The 26,613-nt window shown below is 38.5% G+C and overlaps 1 protein-coding gene and 1 long non-coding RNA gene across 3 annotated transcripts in view; one reads left to right on the top strand and one right to left on the bottom strand.

Moving 5' to 3' along the window:
* Positions 1–19,530, top strand: part of Afg3l2 (AFG3 like matrix AAA peptidase subunit 2) — a 36,382-nt gene extending 16,852 nt beyond the window's left edge. Inside the window, exons 7-14 of the mRNA XM_071667623.1 lie at positions 3,306–3,424; positions 6,917–7,038; positions 7,749–7,902; positions 8,195–8,422; positions 9,022–9,248; positions 11,653–11,853; positions 12,748–12,942; positions 18,526–19,530. Coding sequence (XP_071523724.1) covers positions 3,306–3,424; positions 6,917–7,038; positions 7,749–7,902; positions 8,195–8,422; positions 9,022–9,248; positions 11,653–11,853; positions 12,748–12,942; positions 18,526–18,750 — 1,471 coding nt within the window. The 3' untranslated portion in view covers positions 18,751–19,530. The remainder of the gene's footprint in view (positions 1–3,305; positions 3,425–6,916; positions 7,039–7,748; positions 7,903–8,194; positions 8,423–9,021; positions 9,249–11,652; positions 11,854–12,747; positions 12,943–18,525) is intronic.
* Positions 1,605–25,818, bottom strand: LOC139751932 (uncharacterized). 2 transcript variants are annotated; one of them, XR_011713446.1, is made up of 3 exons: positions 25,781–25,818; positions 2,322–2,524; positions 1,605–1,801 (listed from the first exon to the last, which is right to left on the bottom strand). It is a non-coding gene; the product is annotated as an uncharacterized lncRNA (long non-coding RNA). The 2 variants fall into 2 exon arrangements; XR_011713447.1 differs by lacking the exon at positions 25,781–25,818 and adding an exon at positions 25,378–25,590.
* Between the last annotated feature and the right edge of the window lie 795 nt (positions 25,819–26,613).

The following is a 26,613-nucleotide window of genomic DNA, read 5'->3' as shown; positions in this document are numbered from 1 at the left end:
TGCTCTTATTCACATTTACTCTTAACTTTCTTCTTTCACACACTTTACCAAACTCAGTCACCAGCTTCTGCAGTTTCTCACATGAATCAGCCACCAGCGCTGTATCATCAGCGAACAACAACTGACTCACTTCCCAAGCTCTCTCATCTACAACAGACTTCATACTTGCCCCTCTTTCCAAAACTCTTGCATTCACCTCCCTAACAACCCCATCCATAAACAAATTAAACAACCATGGAGACATCACACACCCCTGCCACAAACCTACATTCACTGAGAACCAATCACTTTCCTCTCTTCCTACACGTACACATGCCTTGCATCCTCGATAAAAACTTTTCACTGCTTCTAACAACTTGCCTCCCACATCATATATTCTTAATACCTTCCACAGAGCATCTCTATCAACTCTATCATATGCCTTCTCCAGATCCATAAATGCTACATACAAATCCATTTGCTTTTCTAAGTATTTCTCACATACATTCTTCAAAGCAAACACCTGATCCACACATCCTCTACCACTTCTGAAACCACACTGCTCTTCCCCAATCTGATGCTCTGTACATGCCTTCACCCTCTCAATCAATACCCTCCCATATAATTTCCCAGGAATACTCAACAAACTTATACCTCTGTAATTTGAGCACTCACTTTTATCCCCCTTTGCCTTTGTACAGTGGCACTATGCAAGCATTCCGCCAATCCTCAGGCAACTCACCATGAGTCATACAAACGTTAGATTACCAACCAGTCAACAATACAGTCACCCCCTTTTTTAATAAATTCCACTACAACATATATATATGATGTTGCGAGGCTCAAGTCAGGGACAGAAGTCCACATCAAATCCAGGCCTTATTTGAAACACAGAGGGCTTAATGAAAGAAGAAACAAGGGAAGGTATGAATGAATTATAGAGGAAGTGAAAAACCTGTCTTTTAAAATGTCTCTGGTCAGAGTTGTTGAGAAAGACAGGAAAGGGTAGTGTTCCAAAGCTTAGAGGTGTTGAGAAAGAAATAGAAAATGGACCACCCTTGAGTTGCCAACGGCCACACAGTAATCATTTGATGCAGCAGCATGTTGGATTTTGTGTGGTCTCGTTAGTGGTGGGGGCACACAAGTAGCAAGTTCTTAGGAGCAAAAAACAAAGTAATACCTATGGAAGGTGGAAGTGAACTAACATTGTTGTGTAGGAAAAGCAGGTCAAATTTTGAAGTAAGCCTGGGAGAGTTTATGTCACACCAATTTCGATTAAACTCTGTCAGGTAAGGATGCAGAACTAGAACACCCCAAGATGTGAGAGCAGTATCTAATGCTGTTAACTTGTCTTACTTTCACTCTTGTGCACATTGTTTATGTCTTTTTAAGGCTTACTAACTCATCTTCTTCCTCTTTCACTTTTACAGCTGAAAGATGAACCAGTTGAATTAGACTTTAGTGTTTATTATATGACCCCTCTATTATGTGAAATCATGGAGCTATCTTCACCATTGTTTTATCAATTGCTGATTCTTTCATTTGTTTAGTTTTTAGTCTCCCATCATTATGTTTAATAGCAGTATGGGCACATAGTTCATTAGGATCTTGAATAAAATACCATCACTTTTTATGACATTTATACAAAAATATTTGTCATGTTAATACTGCACAGTGAAGTTGGTTCTAATACTTTGACGACTTGCCCTTAACATTACAAAATGGGTCAGCTTTAAGTACTGAAAATACCACCTTCATCTTGAACTATGATGATGAGCACACCTGTGTTTCTTGTCTCAGCCATACTGCAAGGTGTAAACATCTGGAATAAGAAATTTAGAATATCTTTGAATACCAAAGGGGTGCCACCCTGCTTTATAGCAGGAGATTAAAAGCATATACAATAGAATTAGGTAATTGAACTAATATAATGAGATTCTCAAGCTTTCATAGCACCTTAAATTTGTCTTGACTTTGATGAACACTACTGGTTTGGAAGCTGTAAATCAAGTAATGAGTTTTCCTTTTTTCTACTTTTTAGGTAAATTACTTTTATAAATGATAGATGTGAAAGTGCCTCTTTGAAAAGTTGAAGGTTATTCAAATTTATATTATGCTGCTGTACATTTGGTCAACATATTTTTTTTTTACTAAATCTGAGGGTGAGCCTTTGATGCTGGTACTTATTGCTGTCTGTAGAACTAACAGTTACATTGAAATTATTCTTTATAACCAAGATTAATGGCCGTAACTAGTGTAGGCGACATTTAGTAGTTAACATCTAAAAATTACAGTGTACATTTCTTTCATGTCATCAAAGTCTAACAGATGGCTGTACTTACCTCAGTTCCCTTTGCTTGGTAGGCAACACACTGGCTTTACCCAGGCTCATGTTTTGACCCATAGGTCACTTACATAGTCTGTTGAGTGGAAAACCTGTGCATTGTGCCCTTTCCTTTCTAGATAATGATACTTGAATAGCAGCAAAACAAATCTGCCTCAGGAAATTGAATTTTTTCAGCTCACAGGGTAGGGAACACCAATTCTGTAAATGAGAATGAAAGTTAATTATGATAGACAGCAGAAAATGTCATAGGATTTTGCCATGCTCTTGTATAGATACCTATTTGGCAGGATTGTTTGCATTTAAAGGAAATATATCCACATTGTGCAGCTGCACAGCAGTCCTTAAATGTGACTGCCATCTGTGATGAGGAATGTCCTAATTTTCCAGATAACCTCTGCACTTTGCAGTTGAATTATAAAAGTACTAACAGTTGAGTAATTTTATTGCAGAACTGAGGGATATGATTACTGTACTCTGAAACTTGAACAAGGATTACAAACACTTAAGAACTTGGCTTACCCTGTTTTGGTCCAGTAATAGATCTCATAGACTCATTTTTTAACTAGTTCAACAGTCACTTATAATGGCCTATTGACTTTTATATATGGTTCAGAAACCTGAATTACAGTGCTTTTTCTTGTGATATGGTAACTTTGATCTTCCTCTACACATTTCAAGGAAATTCATTCTTTAATTATGATGTGATAAGTATGATAAATTTGATCTTTTATACAAGAAAACTTATTTTTACATTTGTATTACTTTAGTTATAGCATTTTCTTTTGTATTTTATTTATGTGAGTGGACACAGCCTTTCTTTGTCTGTTCCAGGTGCCTCCTTACTAATTCAGGAAACGTAGATCAAGTATAAAAAATATTTATTTTCTTATTTCCTTTCTCTTGTAATTAATTTAGTAAGCATAGCTTCCAGCTTAGAAGATAATTATGTATTAACTTGGCTTATGTTAACACATTACAGAGATGTTGCTGGATGCGAAGAAGCCAAACTAGAGATTATGGAGTTTGTTAACTTCCTAAAGAACCCACAGCAGTACACTGAGCTTGGTGCCAAGATCCCTAAGGGCGCCATACTCACAGGCAAGAAACCCATGCATTACATGAAACCTTTGACAATGATAACTTTAGTGAAGAAAGATGATTTTCTTACCTAGTATATCAATTTAGCATAGAGGAATGAATTAAGAGTATCATTCATACTTCTTGATGTGGTTAATTAGGAAACTAACTGTAGAAGAGTGGGAAGATGAGTCTATTGTAATTTAATGCATTTCATTATTTTTTTTTATTTATTTATTTTTTTTTGTCGCAGTCTCCCGCATTTGCAAGGTAGCGCAAGGAAACAGACGAAAGAAATGGCCCAACCCACCCCCATACACATGTATATACATACGTCCACACACGCAAATATACATACCTACACAGCTTTCCATGGTTTACCCCAGACGCTTCACATGCCCTGATTCAATCCACTGACAGCACTTCAACCCCGGTATACCACATCGATCCAATTCACTCTATTCCTTGCCCTCCTTTCACCCTCCTGCATGTTCAGGCCCCGATCACACAAAATCTTTTTCACTCCATCTTTCCACCTCCAATTTGGTCTCCCACTTCTCGTTCCCTCCACTTCCGACACATATATCCTCTTGGTCAATCTTTCCTCACTCATTCTCTCCATGTGCCCAAACCATTTCAAAACACCCTCTTCTGCTCTCTCAACCACGCTCTTTTTATTTCCACACATCTCTCTTACCCTTACGTTACTTACTCGATCAAACCACCTCACACCACACATTGTCCTCAAACATCTCATTTCCAGCACATCCATCCTCCTGCGCACAACTCTATCCATAGCCCACGCCTCACAACCATACAACATTGTTGGAACCACTATTCCTTCAAACATACCCATTTTTGCTTTCCGAGATAATGTTCTCGACTTCCACACATTCTTCAAGGCTCCCAGGATTTTCACCCCCTCCCCCACCCTATGATCCACTTCTGCTTCCATGGTTCCATCCGCTGCCAGATCCACTCCCAGATATCTAAAACATTCATTTACATTAACAAATAATTACGATAGTTGAAAGGCATCTCTCTACTGCAGTGGACATGTTAAGATGATTTTTTTTTTAAACAGTCAACTAGATGCTCAGATTGCACATAATGATCTGACACTAGCAGCCTTAGTGTGAGACCCTGTACATGTGATGACCAAGTCAGTAACCATTGGTGACCAAATGCACTTTTTCCCACCATTAAGTTTTTGTGGCTGGCAAAGACCCGTGCCCTTGGGTAGCCCTTAGGAGCCCCTTCTCTTGGATGTAAACACTTTTGGTGTTTCATAGTCATTTGACACAGTCATTATTTTCAGGGTGTCCAGAATTTGAGAGAATTCTGTCCCTACATGAAGTTGTTTTGTTTCCTCTCTGATGGATCATTCCTCTATAGTTCATGATCTTCATTGCTATGCATCCTTTTTTTCAGCCACAGTATTTATCATAGATCAAGATATCTTGAACTTCTGACAGTTACAGGAGAAACTTTTCTCTTAGAGTGAGTTTATTGTCCAAAGAAGTATTTCAGAAATATTCATTTTATCATTAAGTGCAACAAGCTAATGCTTCATTTTCCTTGAAAACTTAATGTATTATCGTAATGCCTTTTTAGCCATAAAAAGCGATTTTGTCTTTTCTTAAGCAATTGTAAAAGTCTGTAGTCTCGACTTATGTCAGTAAACTTCTTTTAGGTAAATTTTAATGTTTGTTCGCTTCTGATGTACATCCTCAAGATGTACCTTTTGATAGTGTCAGGTGAAACTATGGAGAAGTCTGTCGGGCTTTTTTGTGGATAGGGGGTGGATATGAGCAATGGTTAATTTTTTCATCTGTTCATGGTGCTGTTTGGCTGACGGGAAATCGAGAACATGCATGAAAAAATATCTACAAATTGATTGTTACCTTTTTACTTCTTTTAAGGAGATGCACTTCTCTTTCTGTCTAAGGTGAGTAGCTATGTTACTCCTAATGGGAGCTATTAGTTTTTTCTGGGCCTTACAGAAGATAGGCTGCATATTAAGAGTACTAGTAAACTGTTACTGTGATAGAGTTGTCATCTGCTAGTGGCCTGTTGAGAGTGAGGCAAGTAAAGGCTAAGAAGTGGCACTGGAGTTCACCAGTTATGGAGACTATTGCCATGGCCACCCCCTTGAGGGAGTTCCAGGAGGGAACAGGCATCAGAAAAATAGAATAGGAGAGTAAAAAAAATATGGATTATAAGATCCAGGATGTATTAGTAACAGTATATTTTTTTGTCTATGTAGAATATACAAGTACTTTCCAAATACAGAGGCTTCATCTTCCATGTTATTAGCAAATGCATGTAGTTTTTTAGGGTTAAAATTTTTTTTTTATTAGTTGTATTAGCATAGTACAAATATTCTCTTTTGTGGGAATATTTGCATGGTTTAAGAAGGGTATGATATTCTAAGTAGCACTCCTTTGGGCCAATTTTTATTTAAGCAGAACATATTTTGTTTGAGGAGACTTGTTTTATGCTGTATCTAGCTCTAGAAACCAATGCCTTTTTCACGCCTGAATTTTTTATAACTACTAGTCTACGTGGTTCCTCTTCATGTTACCTTAAGATCTACATACTGACAGTGTTAAGTGTTAAGAGAGCTAATCTTTGAAATTAGGGATCATACATTTAAATCTCAAGAGGTTAACACTTAGTCATAAACTATTGTATGTTTCAACCAAAGCAGGGAGGGACGTGGAATGCCACAGAGGTCAAGAAACCAAGAAAGGAATGAGTGGATGTATGAGAGGTTTGCTATGCAGAGGGAATGAATTGTTAAGTGGTAGAGTGGTTAAAACTTGATACTTAATGGCCAATCCCTTGATGGGATTTACTGGAGGGAATGGGTGTCAGTGATATAGATATGGGATTAGGTAGGCAACCGAATGACTCGTATTACAGATTAAGGTTATACAGACTGACAGAGCAAGTATTGCTTTTATCTTGATGTAGTTTGAAATGCAGGTTGTATAAGTAGGTCATGTTTACATCATGGATTGGAGAGGTAGAGGGTGGCAATATTTCCTGATGTGCTGATTTTCATTTGTTGAAGGCTAGTTCTCAATTATGTTGAGTACTAGTTTTTGGTTGTCGAAGGCTAATTTTCAACTTAATTATTTTGTTGAATCTGATTTTCGGTTGTTGAAGGGTACTATTCATCTTAATTGAGTTGGTGAACATTCTCCCAGAACTATTCACTTAATTTCATTTATGATTACTGAGTGGGACTGATGGGAAAGAAGCAGAGAAAATGGTCCTCTTACCCCATATTTTATCATTAACAAAGTCTTTTTGGGGTAAGAAATAACTTTATTGTTCAATTTATTAATGCTTTCCAACATAAGGCATTATTAATGCTTTCCAACATAAGGCCACATATGCTGATTAGTTTCAGCAACAGAAGTTCTGTTGCTAGAGAAATAGTTTTCTAGTAGTGCAAGTATTGTGCTATATTATGTATATTAACGCAAAATACTTTTATTACCACAGGACCACCAGGAACAGGCAAGACACTCTTGGCCAAGGCTACTGCTGGTGAGGCCAATGTACCATTCATCTATGTTTCAGGATCAGAATTCCTTGAGATGTTTGTTGGTGTTGGTCCATCACGTGTAAGTGGTTCTTTGTTTATGCTCACTTAAGCAGGAGGGTTAGTGCCCCATGCCAGATTTCATATAATTTTGCATCTGATGTTGGTATTTGGTATTTGTCATTGATGTCACCCATGCAGTCTCCTCCTTGAACACCTCATATCTTATATATGTAATGTTGATTTAAATCTCTTGGATTTGATACAGGTGTATGGTGATTGTAATCACAGTACTCTGAGGAGGATTATGAAATTATTTCAAGGATTCTTGATATTATTTCAGTCTTAAGGGAAAGTAATCACATGTAAATACCTTTTGTATGAGTGCTGATATGACTGGATTTGAGAGGTATTTTATTTGCTCTATAAAGCTACAGTTTCCTGTTTTTGTTATGGCAGAAAACTGCAGTTTTTTCTGACACATCCTCTTAGTATTTAAGAAGAGTTCTTTTTATTTTTACCCTTTAGATAGATCAGGTGCATGGATTTGATGTCATTTATAGATTTTTATTGAGTGTACTTTTTAGTGAAGAAGAGGTCCCTGATCCCAGTCCTTTAGTGAAACAAGGTTTATAGATGAGTTAGAATGAATGGTTCATGGTTGAATGTAGTACTAATAGGGATAATATTAATTATGTTAAATTTTTTAGTAGAATGTTTGCCTTAAGGAATTAGGCATTTGTGCTCTATTTTTTCCTTACTTTTATCTTTATAAGATATATTCTTTGACAGGTGCGAGACATGTTTTCAATGGCTCGTAAGAATGCACCATGTATTCTGTTTATGGATGAAATAGATGCTGTTGGACGGAAGCGAGGTGGACGGAGCTTTGGTGGCCACTCAGAACAAGAAAACACTCTAAACCAGTTACTTGTGGAAATGGATGGTAAAGTTTTTAAGATTTTGTTTTTAGAGGACAGTGGTCCATTGTGGTAAGGGGAAAAGCGTATAGGTTTTTTTTTGTTAATCTCTTCACTGTATGCAAGGGAGCCATGTAAGGACAGGTATAAGTAGAGCACATTCTGTGACAACTCACTTGATTGAAGTTCCTGGAGGAAATGGGTGTCAGATATATAGAGGGAGAGAGAGATTCTTTTATTATGATACATGTATGATACATTATATTGTTAGGTATCAGTTGAATTGTTTATTATCAAGAACTTGCATCTTTCTGACAGGTTTCAACACTACTTCCAATGTGGTGGTATTAGCTGCCACTAATAGGGTGGACATTCTTGACAAGGCACTACTCAGACCTGGAAGATTTGACCGTCAGATATTTGTGCCTCCCCCAGACATTAAAGGTCGAGCATCTATTTTCAAGGTACACTTAGCACCCCTCAAGACACAACTTGAGAAGGAGGAATTGTCAAGGAAAATGGCAGCACTTACTCCAGGTTTTACAGGTAAATATGGACTTCCTTGACATGAGATTATTTTACCAGTGTTTATAATGCTTTTCTTTGTTCTTACCGAATTGTTTAAGGAACATTGTTGATATTTTTACTGATGTTGGTGATAAATTGGATAATATTTACAAAGTTATTACATCATACTTTAATGCTTGAAGGTCAGCAGAAGAATGTTTTCTTGGTAATCACAGTACCAGTTATGTTATTTTACAAGAAGAATTAAGCTTTACAAGTGAAAAAGTGAGGGGTTACCATATACAAACTATAGTGAAATTATGAGAGGAGGGAGGAAGTTATAGTTTAACCATGAATACTGACTATGAGGTGTTTTGGACATTGCCTGTAAGAGGTAGCACTGAAAGTGAAAAATTACCTTGATGAGGCTGAATCATTGCCAGTGGACAAAAAGAGTGCTTTGCATTAATCTATATTCATGAAATGTTTTACTTTTTATTGTTCAGAACTTTAGTTTCAATCATAATTTTTCTGGATAATTCTGCATTCCCTTTGAAACACTCTCTCACTCAAGTGACTGTAAATCTAATAACCACTAATTTTAAGGTTTCATGATATTTTCATTGTGTGGATGCTAGGAGCTGACATCAGCAATGTATGCAATGAAGCTGCTCTGATTGCTGCTCGTGATGCTGAGACGGACATTGTGTTGAAACATTTTGAGGCAGCCATTGAACGTGTAGTTGCTGGTATGGAGAAGAAAACTAATGTGCTGCAGCCTACTGAAAAGAAGACTGTGGCTTATCATGAGGCTGGCCATGCTGTCTGTGGATGGTTTTTGGAACATGCTGATCCTCTGCTGAAGGTAAAAATGATTAATTGCATTGCTATTTGTCACTATCATGTATATGCACAGATACATCTATACGCATGTACATATTCATACTTGCTTGCCTTCATCCATTTCCGGTGTATCCCAACCCACTGGAAACAGCATCGCTACCCCCAGCTTCAGCAAGGTAGCGCCAGGAAAAGAGAGAGAGAGAGGAAAAAAAGGCAACATTCATTCACACTGGTCTCTAGCTGTCATGTGTAATGCACTGAAACCACAGCTCCTTACCCACATCCAGGCCCCTCAGACCTTTCCATGGTTTACCTTAGATGCTTCACATGCCCTGGTTCAGTCCATTCATAGCACAATGACCCAAGTATACCACATAGTTCCAATTCACTCTATTCCTTTTACGCCTCACCCTCCAATATGTTCAGGCCCCGGTCACTCAAAATCTTTTTCACTCCATCCTTCCACCTCCAATTTGATCTCCTGCTTCTTGTTCCCACTACCTCTGACACATATATCCTCTTTGTCAATCTTTCTTCACTCATTCTCTTCCCACACATCTCGCTTAACTTTTCATTACTTCAAATCACCTCACACCACATATTGTCCTCAAACATTTCATTTCCAACACATCCACCCTCCTTAGTAAAACCTTATCTATATCCCATGCCTCACAACCATATAACATTGTTGGAATTACTATTCCTTCAAACTCACCAATTATTGTGCTCTGAGATAACATTCTCTCCTTCCACACAGTCTTCATCGCTCCCAGAACCTTCACTCCCTCCCCTACCCTGTGACTCGCTAACACTTCCATCCACTGCTAAGTCCACTCCCTAATAACTAAAACACTTCACTTCCTCCAATTTTTTCCATTCAAACTTACATCCCAGTTTACTTGTCTCTCAACCCTACAGAACCTAATAACCTTGCTTTTATTCACATTTACTCTCAACTTTCTCCTTTCACACATTTTTCCAAACTCAGTCACCAACTTTGTAGTTTCTCTCTCAAATCTGCCACGAGAGCTGGATCATTGGTGAACAACAACTAACACTTCCCAGGCCCTCATATCCCCAAAAGACTGCATACTAACCCCTCTCTCCAAAACTCTTGCATTTACCTCCCAAACCACCCCATCCATAAACAAATTAAACAACCATGGGGACATCACACAACCCTGCCACAGACCGACATTCACTGGGAGCCAGTCACTTTCTCCTCTTCCTACTCGTACACATGCCTTACATCCTCGGTAAAAACTTTTCACGGCTTTTAGCAACTTACCTTTAACACCACATATATTATACTTGATCACTGTTTCCTACGTCAGCAGGGTGGCACCAGGAAACAGACGAAGAACGACCCATCCACTTATTTATATATATATATATATATATATATATATATATATATATATATATATATATATATATATTTCCCTGGGGATAGGGGAGAAAGAATACTTCCCACGTATTCCCTGCGTGTCGTAGAAGGCGACTAAAAGGGAGGGGGGCTGGAAATCCTCCCCTCTCTTTTTTTTTTTTTTTTCCAAAAGAAGGAACAGAGAAGAGGTCCAGGTGAGGATATTCCCTCAAAGGCCCAGTCCTCTGTTCTTAACGCTACCTCGCTATCACGGGAAATAGCGAATAGTATGAATGAAAAAAAAAATATATATATATATATATATATATATATATATATATACATACATTATTTATTTTATTTATTATACTTTGTCACGGTCTCCCGCGTTAGCAAGGTAGCACAAGGAAACAGATTAAAGAATGGCCCAACCCACCCCCAGACACATGTATATACATACACGTCCACATACGCACATATTCATACCTATACATCTCAACGTATACATATATAAACACACACAGACATATACACATATACACAGTTCATACTGCCTGCCCTTATTCATTCCCATTGCCACCCCGCCACACATGAAATGACAACCCCATCCCTCCACATGTGCGCGAGGTAGCGCTAGGAAAAGACAACAAAGACCACATTCGTTCACAGTCAGTCTCTAGCTGTTATATATACACACACACATAAATGCCCATACATGTACATATACATACACATTCACAGACATATACACATGTACATATTTATACTTGCTTACCTTTAATCCATTCCTGGCACCACCTCGCCCTACAGGAAACAGCATTGTTGCCCCACTTCAGCGAGGCAGTGCTAGGAAAAGACATAAAAGGCCACATTCTTTCACTCTCAGTCTCTAGCTGTCATATGTAATGCACCGAAACCACAGCTTCCTGTCCACATCCAGGCCCCACAGACCTTTCCATTGTTTACTCCAGACATTTCACGTGCCATGGTTCAGTCCATATACACGATTTGTTAAGAGAATACTGTGCAAGGAAGAACTCCAAATGTATTCTTATTTCAGGTGTCCATCATCCCACGTGGTAAAGGTCTTGGCTATGCCCAGTACTTACCAAAAGAGCAGTTCCTCTTTACTCAGGAACAACTGTTTGACCGCATGTGTGTTATGCTTGGTGGCAGAGTGTCAGAGAGCATTTTCTTTGGAGCTGTCACAACTGGAGCACAAGATGACCTGCAGAAAGTCACTCGGTCGGCCTATGCTCAGGTGAGTTTAAAGAGTGCTCTAGCATCACATCTGTCATTACTCATGTAAGAGCTGTCACAGTCTCATGTTCTTAGGTCAGCTAGTATTCAGATAAATGGGTTATGTCAGTTTCTGGGTAGGGAAGGATTGTTGGAATGTCAGGTCAATAATAAGTGTTACCAGTCATCTTTTGCCCAGGTAAATGTAGTGAAATTGTAGTTACCAGATCAGGCTGCTTAGGTGAGCCAAGTGTGAGTTTTATGCACTACACCAGCCTGTATTGAAATATTAGCAGTTGAGTTGGTGATCTCTGCATCATCATGTCCTTAGGTAAAGGTTCTAAGGATATGAAATCACAGTTTGGTTGTGTTGAAGATTGAGTAGTGGAATTTCCTGATAAAGACTGTAGAAATGTTGCTTCATGTAGTCTGTCATATTACTAGTAGTGGTTGCAGTAGAAAGGCCATATCTTTACTAACCTCCCATCTTGAAGCCAAGTATCACAAGTAGCCATACCATGTTCCTGTGTTTGAAATTAATCCTTTGCACTTCATATATAGTTTGTATCTTCATCCCTTGTCTGTTAATTCTTGCTAAAGAAGTTTAATTGGAACTGGGAGTTTGGAGACCATTGGTGATTTACGGTTTGATATGTAAAACTTATGAAGTATCCAATTTGTTTCATTCTATTGTTGATTTTCCAGGGCATTTTCCATTAAACTTATAAGAACATATCATTAACATTTAGTGGAGACATGGAATAGATGATAAAGATTTACCTATGGGCGAGGAGGATTCGAACCCAGTCCTACCATGCATCAGGATGGTAAACTATCCATTGGACCAGGAGGCAACAAAAGCTTTCCATCTTAGACCGACCAATGAGTTTTTTGTAATTAAGATATTTTAACACAGATTGTCCAGTATGGTATGAATGATCGCATTGGTCAAAGAGTCTACCAGCTTCCTGAACCTGGGGAGATGGTTATGGAGAAACCTTACAGCGAAGCTACTGCACAGGCCATAGATGAAGAAGTGAAAAGTCTCATTGATTCTGCATACAAACGGACAGTGGATCTTCTCACAGAAAAGAAAGAGTGCATCATGAAGGTACGAGAGAAATGGGTGCTTCATAAGATTATAGTGTCCCCTTTTAAGAGGGAACAAAATTTTTTTTGTTTTCAATGTGAAGCCCATTACTTCTTTAGTCAGTGTTGTGTTGTTTTCTCTCTCTCTCTCTCTCTCTCTCTCTCTCTCTCTCTCTCTCTCTCTATATATATATATATATATATATACACATATTCCTTTAAGTCCACGGGGAAAATGAAACATGAGAGAAATATAACAGTCAGTTGATATACAACGAAGACATAGCTAGGATGCCATTTGGTAAACATGCGTTTGTCCAAGACAGACAACAAGCATATCATGGACATGGTGAATTATTTTTCAAATTTTATCAACAAAAAAGTTATCCAATTTGTATAGACCATCACTAATATTAAGATTATAATTCTTTGTGTATTTAATAATAGAAGATTCAATATTTCTCGTGTTATTGGAGTTAGAGTTAATAACCAACATGGCATTACTCCAGTCAATGCAATGATCATAGTTTTTGATATGATTAAACAAGCATTTGATTCTTGTCCTGTTCTTATACTATATTTATGTTGCTTAAGTGTAACAGAAAGATCCTTACCAGTCTGCCCAAAAGAAGGAACAGAGAAGGGGGCCAGGTGAGGATATTCCCTCAAAGGCCTAGTCCTCTGTTCTTAACGCTACCTTGCTAATGCGGGAAATGGCGAATAGTATGAAAGAAAGAAATATAATGTAATATATATATATATATATCCCTGGGGATAGGGGAGAAAGAATTCTTCCCACGTATTCCCTGCGTGTCGTAGAAGGCGACTAAAAGGGAAGGGAGCGGGGGGCTGGAAATCCTCCCCTCTCGTTTTTCATTTTCCAAAAGAAGGAAGAGAGAAGGGGGCCAAGTAAGGATGTTCCCTCAAAGGCTCAGTCCTCTGTTCTTAATGCTACCTCGCTAATGCGGGAAATAGCGAATAGTATGAAAAAAAAAAAAAAAAAAAAAATATATATATATATATATATATATATATATATATCCCTGGGGATAGGGGAGAAAGAATACTTCCCACGTATTCCCTGCGTGTCGTAGAAGGCGACTAAAAGGGGAGGGAGCGGGTGGCTGGAAATCCTCTTCTCTCGTTTTTTTTTTTTTTTTTTTAATTTTCCAAAAGAAGGAACAGAGAAGGGGGTCAGGTGAGGATATTCCCTCTAAGGCCCAGTCCTCTGTTCTTAACGCTACCTCGCTAATGCGGGAAATGGATTTCCATTCACCTGCTCCCTTCCCTTTTATTCGTCTTCTACGACACACAGGGAATACGTGGGAAGTGTTCTTTCTCCCCTATCCCTAGGGATAATACTTTTATATTTTTTTTATTATACTTTGTCGGTCTCCCGCGTTTGCGAGGTAGCGCAAGGAAACAGACGAAAGAAATGGCCCAACCCACCCCATACACATGTATATACATACGTCCACACACGCAAATATACATACCTACACAGCTTTCCATGGTTTACCCCAGACGCTTCACATGCCCTGATTCAATCCACTGACAGCACGTCAACCCTGGTATACCACATCGCTCCAATTCACTCTATTCCTTGCCCTCCTTTCACCCTCCTGCATGTTCAGGCCCCGATCACACAAAATCTTTTTCACTCCATCTTTCCACCTCCAATTTGGTCTCCCTCTACTCCTCGTTCCCTCCACCGAAACCACAGCTCCCCTTCCACATCCAGGCCCCACAGAACTTTCCATGGCCCACCCCAGTCGCTCCACACACCCTGGTTCAATCCATTGACAGCACGTCGACCCCGGTATACCACATTGTTCCAATTCACTCTATTCCTTGCACGCCTTTCACCCTCCTGCGTGTTCAGGCCCCGATCACTCAAAATCTCTTTCACTCCATCTTTCCACCTCCAATTTGGTCTCCCACTTCTTGTTCCCTCCACCTCCGACACATATATCCTCTTGGTCAATCTTTCCTTACTAATTGTCTCTATGTGACCAAACCATTTCAAAACACCCTCTTCTGCTCTCTCAACTCTTTATTTCCACACATCTCTCTTACCCTTACATTACTTACTTGATCAAACCACCTCACACCACATATTGTCCTCAAACAACTCATTTCCAGCACATTTCTCTCATGCTATTCGCCATTTCCCGTGGTAGTGAGGTATATATATATATATATATATATATATATATATATATATATATATATATATATATATATATATATATATATATATATTTTTCTTTTCATACTAGTCGCCATTTCCCACATTAGCGAGGTAGCTTTAGGAACAGAGGACCGAGCCTTTGAGGGAAAGAAGAAAACTGAGAGTAAATGTGAATAAGAGCAAGGTTATTAGGTTCAGTAGGGTTGAGGGACAAGTAAATTGGAGGGCAAGTTTGAATGGAGAAAAACTGGAGGAAGTGAAGTGTTAGATATCTGGGAGTGGATTTGGCAGCAGATACAAACAACCATGGAAGCGGAAGTGAGTCACAGGGTGGGGGAGGGGGCGAAGGTTCTGGGAGTGTTGAAGAATGTGTGGAAGGTGAGAATGTTATGTCAGAGAGCAAAAATGAGTATGTTTGAAGGAATGGTGGTTTCAGCAATGTTATATGGTTGCGAGGTGTGGGCTATAGATACGGCTGTGCGGAGGAGGGTGGATGTGTTGGAAATGAGATGTTTGAGGACAATATGTGGTGTGAGGTGGTTTGATCAAGTAAGTAATGAAAGGGTAAGAGAGATGTGTGGTAATAAAAAGAGTGGTTGAGAGAGCAGAAGAGGGTGTATTGAAATGGTTTGGTCACATGGACAGAATGAGTGAGGAAAGATGGACAAAGAGGATACATGTGTCAGAGGTGGAGCGAATGAGAAGTGGGAGACCAAATTGGAGGTGGAAGGATGGAGTGAAAAAGATTTTGAGCGATCGGGGCCTGAACAGACAGGAGGGTGAAAGACGTGCAAGGAATAGAGTGAATTTGAACTAAGTGGTATACCAGAGTTGACGTGCTGTCAGTGGGTTGAACCAGGATATGTGAAGCGTCTGGGGTAAACCATGGAAAGTTTTGTGGGTCCTGGATGTGGAAAGGGAGTTGTGGTTTCGGCGCATTACACATGACAGCTAGAGACTGAGTGTGAATGAATGTGGCCTTTTTTGTCTTTTCCTAGCACTACCTCATGTGCACACAGGGGGAGGGGGATGCCATTTCATGTGTGGCGGGGTGGTGGCAGGAATGGATGAAGGCAGCATTTATGAATATGTACATGTGTATATATGTATGTCTGTGTATGTATATGTGCGTGTGTGGATGTTTATGTATGTACATGTGTATGTGGGTGGGTTGGGATATTCTTTCATCTGTTTCCTTGCGCTACCTCACTAACGCGGGAGACAGTGACAAAGTATAATAAATAAATATGATATATATTATTATTATTATTATTATTATTATTATTATACTTTGTCGGTCTCCTGCATCAGCGAAGTAGCGCAAGGAAACAGGCAGAAGAATGGCTCAACCCACCCACATACATATGTATATACATAAATGCACATACAATACCTATACATTTCACGTATACATACATATACATACACGTACATATTTATACTTGCTGCCTTGATCCATTCCTGTCGCCACCCTGTCACATGAAATGGCACCCCCCCTCCCCCTGTGCACATGCAAGGTAGCGCTAGGAAAAGACAACAAAGGCCACATTTGTTCACACTCAGTCTCTAGCTGTCATGCATAATGCACCGAAACCACAGCTTCCTTTCCACATCCAGGCCCACAAAACTTTCCATGGCTTACCCCAGACCCTTCACATGCCCTGGTTCAATCCAATGACAGCACGTCAACCCTAGTATACCACATAGTTCCAATTCATTTTATTCCTTGCCAGCCTTTCACCATCCTGTATGTTCAGGCCCCAATCGCTCAAAATCTTTTTCACTCCATCTTTCTGCCTCCAATTTGGTCTCCCACTTCTCGTTCCCTCCACCTCTGACACATATATCCTCTTTGTCAATCTTTCCTCACTCATTCTCTCCATGTGACCAAACCATTTCAATACACCCTCTTCTACTCTCTCAACCACACTCTTTTTATTACCACATGTCTCTCTTACCCTTTCATTACTCACTCAATCAAACCACCTCATACCACATATCGTCCTCAAACATCTCATTTCCAACACAAGCAAGCCCCCTCCTCCGCACAAACCTATCTATAGCCCATGCCTCACAACCACATAACATTGCTGAAACCACTATTCCTTTAAACATACCCATTTTTGCTCTCCGAGATAACATTCTTGCCTTCCACACATTCTTCAACACTCCCAGAACCTTCACCCCTTCCCCCACCCTATGACTCACTTCCGCTTCCATGGTTCCATCTGCTGCCAAATCCACTCCCAGATATCTAACACTTTACTTCCTCCAGTTTTTCTCCATTCAAGCTTGCCTCCCAATTTACCTGCCCCTCAACCCTACTGAACCTAATAACCTTGCTCCTATTCACATTTATTCTGTTTTCTTCTTTCACACACTTTATATATATATATATTCATTTATTATACTTTGTCGCAGTCTCCCACGTTAGCGAAGTGGCACATGGAAACAGACAAAAGAATGGTCCAACCCACCCACATACACATACCTATACATTTCAACATATGCATACATATAGACACACACACACACACACATATATATATATATATATATATATATATATATATTATCCCTGGGGATAGGGGAGAAAGAATACTTCCCACGTATTCCCTGCGTGTCGTAGAAGGCGACTAATAGGAGAGGGAGCGGGGGGCTGGAAATCCTCCCCTCTCAATTTTTTTTAATTTTCCAAAAGAAGGAACAGAGAAGGGGGCCAGGTGAGGATATTCCCTCAATGGCCCAGTCCTCTGTTCTTAACCTACCTCGCTAACGCGGGAAATGGTGAATAGTTTGAAAATATATATATATATATATATATATATATATATATATATATATATATATATATATATATATGTTGGGCAGACAGGTAAGGATCTTTCTGATACACTTAAGCAACATAAATATAGTATAAGAACAGGACAAGAATCAAATGCCTTGTTTAATCATGTCAAAAACTATGATCATTGCACTGACTGGAGTAATGCCATCTCAGTTATTAACTCAACTCCAGTAACATGAGAAATATTGAATCTTCTATTATTAAATACACAAAGAATTATAATCTTAATATTAATGATGGTCTATACAAATTGGATAACTTTATTGTTGATAAAATTTGAAAAATAATTTACCATGTCCACATAATAAGTTTATGATACGCTCGTTGTCTGTCTTGGACAATCGCATGTTTGCCAAATGGCATCCTAGCTACGTCACTTCGTTGTATATCAAATGACTTATATTTCTCTCGTGTCTCCCCATGATGATGTGATTATTACACGAAAGTGCACTTGGGAACTTATCGTGTTTCATTTTCCCCGTGGACTCTCAGGAATATATATATAGAGAGAGAGACAGAAAAAGAAACTACTAGGAACTCTTGCCCAAAAATCTTTACTTTTCTAGGTTGCCGAGAGATTATTGGAACGCGAGATTCTGAGCCGTGATGATATGATTGAGCTTTTGGGAGCTCGACCATTCAAGGAAAAATCAACTTATGAAGAATTTGTGGAGGGGACTGGCAGCCTTGAAGAAGACACCAGCTTACCTGAAGGACTTAAGCAGTGGAATAAAAGTAAAGAAGAAATAGAGGCAAATAAGGAAGAAAAGAAAGAACAGAAGAGCAGCTAATTTTAGGAAATATTTAGTGCATATTTTGCCGATTTAAGTTACTACTGAGTCATTCAGAAATCTTGACAGATTTTTTCACAAATACTATTGGGTCTTCAATATTAATGTTGATCGTAGTATCTGATAAAAATTTAGCATGTAACATCTTGATATGTAAAGCAAAGGCATTCTTTATAGACAAGTACACAAACTTGAAATGCAATAGTCAACAAAAAAGTAAAGTATTGTCATCATTTATATATTAAAAAATGAACTTGTTAAAAATGAAATTGAAGCAGTAGTAAGAAGTGTAGTGATGCATGTTCTGTAAGGGACTAAAACTGGTGGAAGAGGACTTGATGTGCAAGTAAACTTTGGTTAGGAAACAGACTTCATAGATTATGGCACAGCTTCTTTTTCCATATAACGTAATCAAAGGAAAAATATCACTAATGAACCCAGTGCATGCCAAGAAATCAAGTGCTTATTTTACCTACTACTCTCATTTTTACAAATGCAAGGTTATGTTGACGTGAGTAGTCTTTGGAGGAAGAAATTGTACGAATGATAATTTAGCCAATGTACCAAAATCTGAGTTGGAGAAAACAATTGTATTTTAATAGTATAAGACATGTCTGAATTCTTATTTTTCAGGAATTACTTTTTTTTTTGTTTTACACATACTATATTTGTAAATATGTATTTAATTACAAAGTTATGGGCTAATGAATGCCATTGCCTTTTATAAGGAATATGATGAAATGTACAGGTGTTTGTTTATATATTAAAAGATAAAAACTGCTTGTTTCATAACTTCCAACACAGATGATGAAAAAGGCATATAAACTCCATTACTAAATCCCTCAAAGATTGCAAGAAATATATTAGTGCTGTGAATGCTACCTCAACAAAAAAAAAGTGCCTCAAGACTATATATTTTCTTTCATACTATGACTATATATTTTCTTTCATACTATTCGCCATTTCCCGCGTTAGCAAGGTAGCATTAAGAACAGAGGACTGGGCATATCCTCACCTGGCCTCGTTCTCTGTTCCTTCTTTTGGAAAATTAAAAAGAAAAAAAAACGAGGAGAGGATTTCCAGCCCCCCGCTCCCTCCCCTTTTAGTCACCTTCTACGACACGCAGGGAATACGTGGGAAGTATTCTTTCTCCCTTATCCCCAGGGATAATAGACTACATATATATATATATATATATATATATATATATATATTTTTTTTTTTTTTTTTTTTTTTTTTTTTTTTTTATACTTTGTCGCTGTCTCCCGCGTATATATATATATATATACGAACATAGTGCATAGAAATGTGCACCTTCATAGAACACATGAAATCCTCCCCTCCTGTATAGAATTTTCCAAAAGGAACAAAGAGATGGGCCAAGTGAGGGAATACCCTCTAAAGGTCACTCCTCTGTTCTTAATGCTACCTCGCTAACTTGGGATAAGGCAAATAAGTATGATATATATATATATATATATCAACCCCGGTATACCACATCGATCCAATTCACTCTATTCCTTGCCCTCCTTTCACCCTCCTGCATGTTCAGGCCCCGATCACACAAAATCTTTTTCACTCCATCTTTCCACCTCCAATTTGGTCTCCCACTTCTCGTTCCCTCCACCTCCAACACATATATTCTCTTGGTCAATCTTTCTTCACTCATTCTCTCCATATGCCCAAACCATTTCAAAACACCCTCTTCTGCTCTCTCAACCACGCTCTTTTTATTTCCACACATCTCTCTTACCCTTATATTACTTACTCGATCAAACCACCTCACACCACACATTGTCCTCAAACATTTCCAGCACATCCACCCTCCTGCGCACAACTCTATCCATAGCCCACGCCTCGCAACCATACAACATTGTTGGAACCACTATTCCTTCAAACATACCCATTTTTGCTTTCCGAGATAATGTTCTCGACTTCCACACATTCTTCAAGGCTCCCAGGATTTTCGCCCCCTCCCCCACCCTATGATTCACTTCCGCTTCCATGGTTCCATCCACTGCCAGATCCACTCCCAGATATCTAAAACACTTTACTTCCTCCAATTTTTCTCCATTCAAACTTACCTCCCAATTGACTTGACCCTCAACCCTAGTGTACCTAATAACCTTGCTCTTATTCACATTTACTCTTAACTTTCTTCTTTCACACACTTTACCAAACTCAGTCACCAGCTTCTGCAGTTTCTCACATGAATCAGCCACCAGCGCTGTATCATCAGCGAACAACAACTGACTCACTTCCCAAGCTCTCTCATCCCCAACAGACTTCATACTTGCCCCTCTTTCCAAAACTCTTGCATTCACCTCCCTAACAACCCCATCCATAAACAAATTAAACAACCATGGAGACATCACACACCCCTGCCGCAAACCTACATTTACTGAGAACCAATCACTTTCCTCTCTTCCTACATGTACACATGCCTTACATCCTCGATAAAAACTTTTCACTGCTTCTAACAACTTGCCTCCCACACCATATATTCTTAATACCTTCCACAGAGCATCTCTATCAACTCTATCGTATGCCTTCTCCAGATCCATAAATGCTACATACAAATCCATTTGCTTTTCTAAGTATTTCTCACATACATTCTTCAAAGCAAACACCTGATCCACACATCCTCTACCACTTCTGAAACCACACTGCTCTTCCCCAATCTGATGCTCTGTACATGCCTTCACCCTCTCAATCAATTCCCTCCCATATAATGTATTATTGACTAGGTTGGTAATTTAAGTATGTATGACTCATGGTGAGGTGCCTGAGGATTGGCGGAATGCTTGCATAGTGCCATTGTACAAAGGCAAAAGGGGATAAAGGTGAGTGCTCAAATTACAGAGGTATAAGTTTGTTGAGTATTCCTGGGAAATTCCTCCAGATTTTCTCCATTCAAACTTACCTCCAAATTGACTTGTCCCTTAACCCTACTGTACCTAATAACCTTGCTCTTATTCACATTTACTCCCAGCTTTCTTCTTTCACACACTTTTCCAGTCACCAGCTTCTGCAGTTTCTCACTCGAATCAGCCACCAGCGCTGTATCATCAGTGAACGACAACTACTCACTTCCCCAGCCCTTTCATCAACAACAGACTGCATACTTGCCCCTCTCTCCAAAACTCTCGCATTCACCTCCCTAACCCCATCCATAAACGAATTAAACAACCATGGAGACATCACGCACCCCAGCTGCAAAACAACATTCACTGAGAACCAATAACTTTCCTCTATTCCTACTCATACACGTCTTACATCCTCAATAAAAACTTTTCACTGCTTCTAACAACTTGCCTCCCACACCATATATTCTTAATACCTTCCACAGAGCATCTCTATCAACTCTATATTATGCCTTCTCCAGATCCATAAATGCTATACAAATACATTTGCTTTTCTAAGTATTTCTCATACATTCTTCAAAGCAAACACCTGATCCACACATCCTCTACCATTTTTGAAACCACACTGCTCTTCCCCAATCTGATGCTCTGTGCATGCTTTCACCCTCTCAGTCAATACCCTCCCATATAATTTCCCAGGAATTCTCAACAAACTTATACCTCTGTAATTTGAGGACTCACCTTTATCCCCTTTGCCTTTGTACAATGGCACTATGCATGGATTCCACCAATCCTCAGGCACCTCTCCATGAGTCATACATACATAAAATATACTTACCAACCAGTCAACAACACAAGTCACCCCCATTTTTATTAAATTCCAATGCAATACCATCCATTCACATGAAAGAAGACTAAATGAGGAGGCATATAATATTTAGTACCATCCATTCACATGAAAGAAGGCTAAATGAATGAGGATGCATATAATATTTAGTGCCAAAGACAAAAAGCTTAATTATTTTCCTCTGAAGCCAACTTGGCATGGGCAAAAGCACACCATAATCATGGTTGTCTTGAACTCAACCTAAATTATCTGTATGAAAAAATAAAGGAAAAAGAATTAATATGACCTCTTCAGGTGTTTGCAAACCTAACCCGTTAAAGGTGGAAACAAATTTAACTCTTTTTAAGGTGAAAAGGGTATGGTAAGGGGAAGAGATAAATCAAGAAAAACACTTCCAGTTTCACAGGGGAAACAAAAAATAAATATCAAAGGTCAATCCTCATGTGGCTAGTCTCCATTCAGAATTATGGGATGCACCACTCAGATGCAGTCTTGGGTCACAGGCACATAAAAATACATACAAATGATGAGCATATTTGCCAAAATGATACAAGACAATGAATATCTCAATACTAGATTATTACTCATAATCACCAGTTTTGAAGATACGAGCAATACCAACACAATAAACCAATTTCATCAATTAACCACAGAATTAACCACATTCATCAATTAACCACAGAATTACACCCATATTCTCTAGCTACATCTCTGACGCCTGTTCTAACTGGAACTCCCTCATGGGGGTGGCCACGGCAACAGAGTCTCCATAACTGGTGGACTCTAGTTCCGCTTCCAAGCCTTTAGTGCCTTACCCTTAACAGGCCACTGGCAGCAGTGTTTGCTGAGGCTTCTACATAATGTCCCTATGACTGCTACTTCCTAAAGAGTCTACCTAACGCTCCTGCTCAAATGTTCCTACCTACTACTACTCCTACCAACTTCCCAAAAGGCAGGGCTTGTGCACAGTGCTCACCACATGAAAACCTAGTTATGAAGAATGAGCTGTGTGAGTAAAGTGCTGTCAAGTACTATCTGTAATGAGGAGATTGTAGGATTGTGGACAGAAAGCAATAAAGTCGATGTGAGGCATAAAGGAAAGACAGCGACCTGGGTCAGAGGAGTGCAACTTGACAACCACTGAGGTGCTGGCTCACTATGCAACTGTCACTAACCCTCCTAAAACACAAGCAGGCAGTACTGGTAACATACCTCCCTTGTCATTTGCTGCCTACCAACTACTACCTACCTAAACCCATATTCAGACAATAAATAGTGCCAATATGGGTTGTCCAATTTGAACAGCATATGAACCTAAAGGCTCAAAAAACATAACACTGTCACCTGACTGTAAACATGCAAATCCCAAACTTAAAGACCAATTGCAATAAATTACCCAAAAAGAAAATTATCCTTACTAACCCCTATCATTTAAAGTATAATTAACTACATATCCAACAGACACATAGTCTACCCTTATAACTGTAGACCAAAATTATGTACATGTAACATCATCAAAGATATTTTGACTGACCTCAAAAACTATCTCGGCCTACGATGGAAGAATCCATCACTAAAAGCAAACTTAAGATCCAGGAATTATAAAAATCCAAGTCATAAGAAACAGATCCTCTAAGCAGGACAATAACGCGATTGCATATGTATTAGAACCATTAAATCTTTCAAAGATCAGCTTACAGAAGCTCATCAAAATAATCACAGACGAACAGATTACCACATCCAAATGAAAAAGACAAGACTCCATAAGTTCTGGAGTATCATAATACAGTTAATACAGTATTCCAAAGACCTCCTACTGTATTGTGTTTGAGAGTAACTGTATGTCTTCTTACATGTCTTGAAGGTGAACAAGGAAGGATAACATTCGAACATCACAATACTCCCAATAACAATAACTACTAACAATAAAGGACTAAATATAATTGCTATGGAACTAGTGTGTCCCACACTGCTAGACCACTTGGACCATATCCTAAGTTTTTTTTGTTTTAATCCTCTTACTATCCTATCCACATACATTCAAAAGTGGGAAGGGCTTTGAAGACAAAGGAAAATGTTGTGTTACTGTAAAATAACGAAAAACCATCAAACAAAACCTATAAAAACATTGCCTAACTTATAAGGAGCAACGTACTTCACTTTCCATGATTTAATTCTGGTAATTATGCCACTTTTACTGTCATGTGCTTTAGTCCACTTGGTGACCCTAATCTGAATTAACAATGGTATATTCTTTGTCTCGTCTGCAACTGAATGTGATTTACATTTTTTAAAGTCCACCGAGACATATCATTAGTTGCTTGAGATAAATATTCAAAGAACAATCACTTATGCTTAGAAGGATTAATGTTAGCTTAAAATTAGTGGAATTAATGTTAGTTTAGAAGAAAGATTAATGTTAGCTTAAAATTAGTGGGATTAATGTTAGTTTAGAAGAAACATTAACCTGTCTTTTCCCATTCATTAATTTCTACATTTCCATTAAGGCTCAACCCTGATGTGGACTTTCGCCCATGATGGACGCCTCCAACATAAGAGAAAGATATATTTTCATATAATGATGGATTATCAAAATATGGGGCTTGGAATGCACACTTATCATAGTTTCATCTTATATTTCTTTACCAATTCTGAAAATAAAATAAATCTGTTCTAGGGTAAAGTTAGGTGAATTTTTCATAGGTTTTGTTCATTTTGAAATTTGTTTTTCTTTACTAATGGATTCTTTCACCCCATACATTCCTCTCCAGCTACATATTATAGTTTATAGAGAAAATTCATTTTTTTTCAAACTATTGACGTAGAGAATCATTTATTATGACAATCAACTATTATTAAATCACATATATCCTGTAATTAATACATATTAAAAAAAAATCTATCAGAAATACCCACCGTACGTCATATTATGTCTGGTTGATCTGGTGAAAGGAAGTAAACACGAACTTCCTAAAATTCCTTGAGCACGGCGGTAAAACCTCTCAGGTGCGATGCCATCACACTCGAGGATTATACCGCTATGCTCAAGGGTTTAGCATGTCTACTCCAGACCAGTGGGAGGTCAAGGTTGACCTTGATCCACGTGGTGTTTTGTGGTCTCTCGTCATCTGACTGAGATGGGATGCCAGCAGCCGCCAATGCTGCCATCCATTTGATTAACTGAAGCTTTCCTACAGTTTGCTCTTCCATTCAAAACTTTCTTAAAAGTAGTCCTATCTATGATGACATAACTCACTTTAAAAAGAAATGTTATCAGACTAGCATTGAATTATATAAATAAAAAAAAGGCACCACTAACCTTCACATCATGAACTCCGACCGGTGACTGAGGTGCATTCATTAGGGATGGCATCTTTTGCAAAGAATTTTAACGGCTTTTGTGTTATATTAATATATATATATATATATATATATATATATATATATATATATATATATATATATATATATATATATATATATATATCAACAAAACCTACATGTCTATTTTTATTTTGCAACATTTTTGAATTTCTCTTGTAAAATATATTTCAATTGTTTAGAATTATTTCAAGAATATGTACTACTACAGATTATGGTTTACCTTCATTAAATGACCGCAGTTGGAGAATAGACTTGCCAGAAAAAGAATATAAAGTATTTCATAATTTAAGAAAGTATCTTTGACAGATATTGACCTCCTTCAGTGTCAGCAATATGAGATTAAAATCAGTTGAAGAGGTATCCAGAGAGAGAGAGAGAGAGAGAGAGAGAGAGAGAGAGAGAGAGAGAGAGAGAGAGAGAGAGAGAGAGAGAGAGAGAGAGAGAGAGAGAGAGAGAGAGAGAGTCTTACAGTACAAAGATGATGAAGCATGTTAATAGCAGATTATACTAAGGCTGCACAAATAGCATAAGTGGGAACTTTAAGAGGAAAACAGGTTCAAGTGGAAGATGACAGGAGAGGGTTAATGTTGCAGGTGGATAGAACATTAGAAGGGGAAAGGAGGCTTGGTTGCCGAAGAAGTATGATGGTGTCTTTCAAGATACCAAGATTATTAGACTCATTTATAGGGTTAGACTAAGAATCTGTGTCTTGTAGATTGACTGGTAGGTAATAGTTAGTAGGTAGCCAACGACCAAAAAGGTATATGA

Source organism: Panulirus ornatus, chromosome 12 (genome assembly GCF_036320965.1).
Source record: "Panulirus ornatus isolate Po-2019 chromosome 12, ASM3632096v1, whole genome shotgun sequence".
In the NCBI taxonomy this organism is placed as follows: Eukaryota; Metazoa; Arthropoda; class Malacostraca; order Decapoda; family Palinuridae; genus Panulirus; species Panulirus ornatus.
This window is presented reverse-complemented; position numbering and strand designations above follow the sequence as displayed.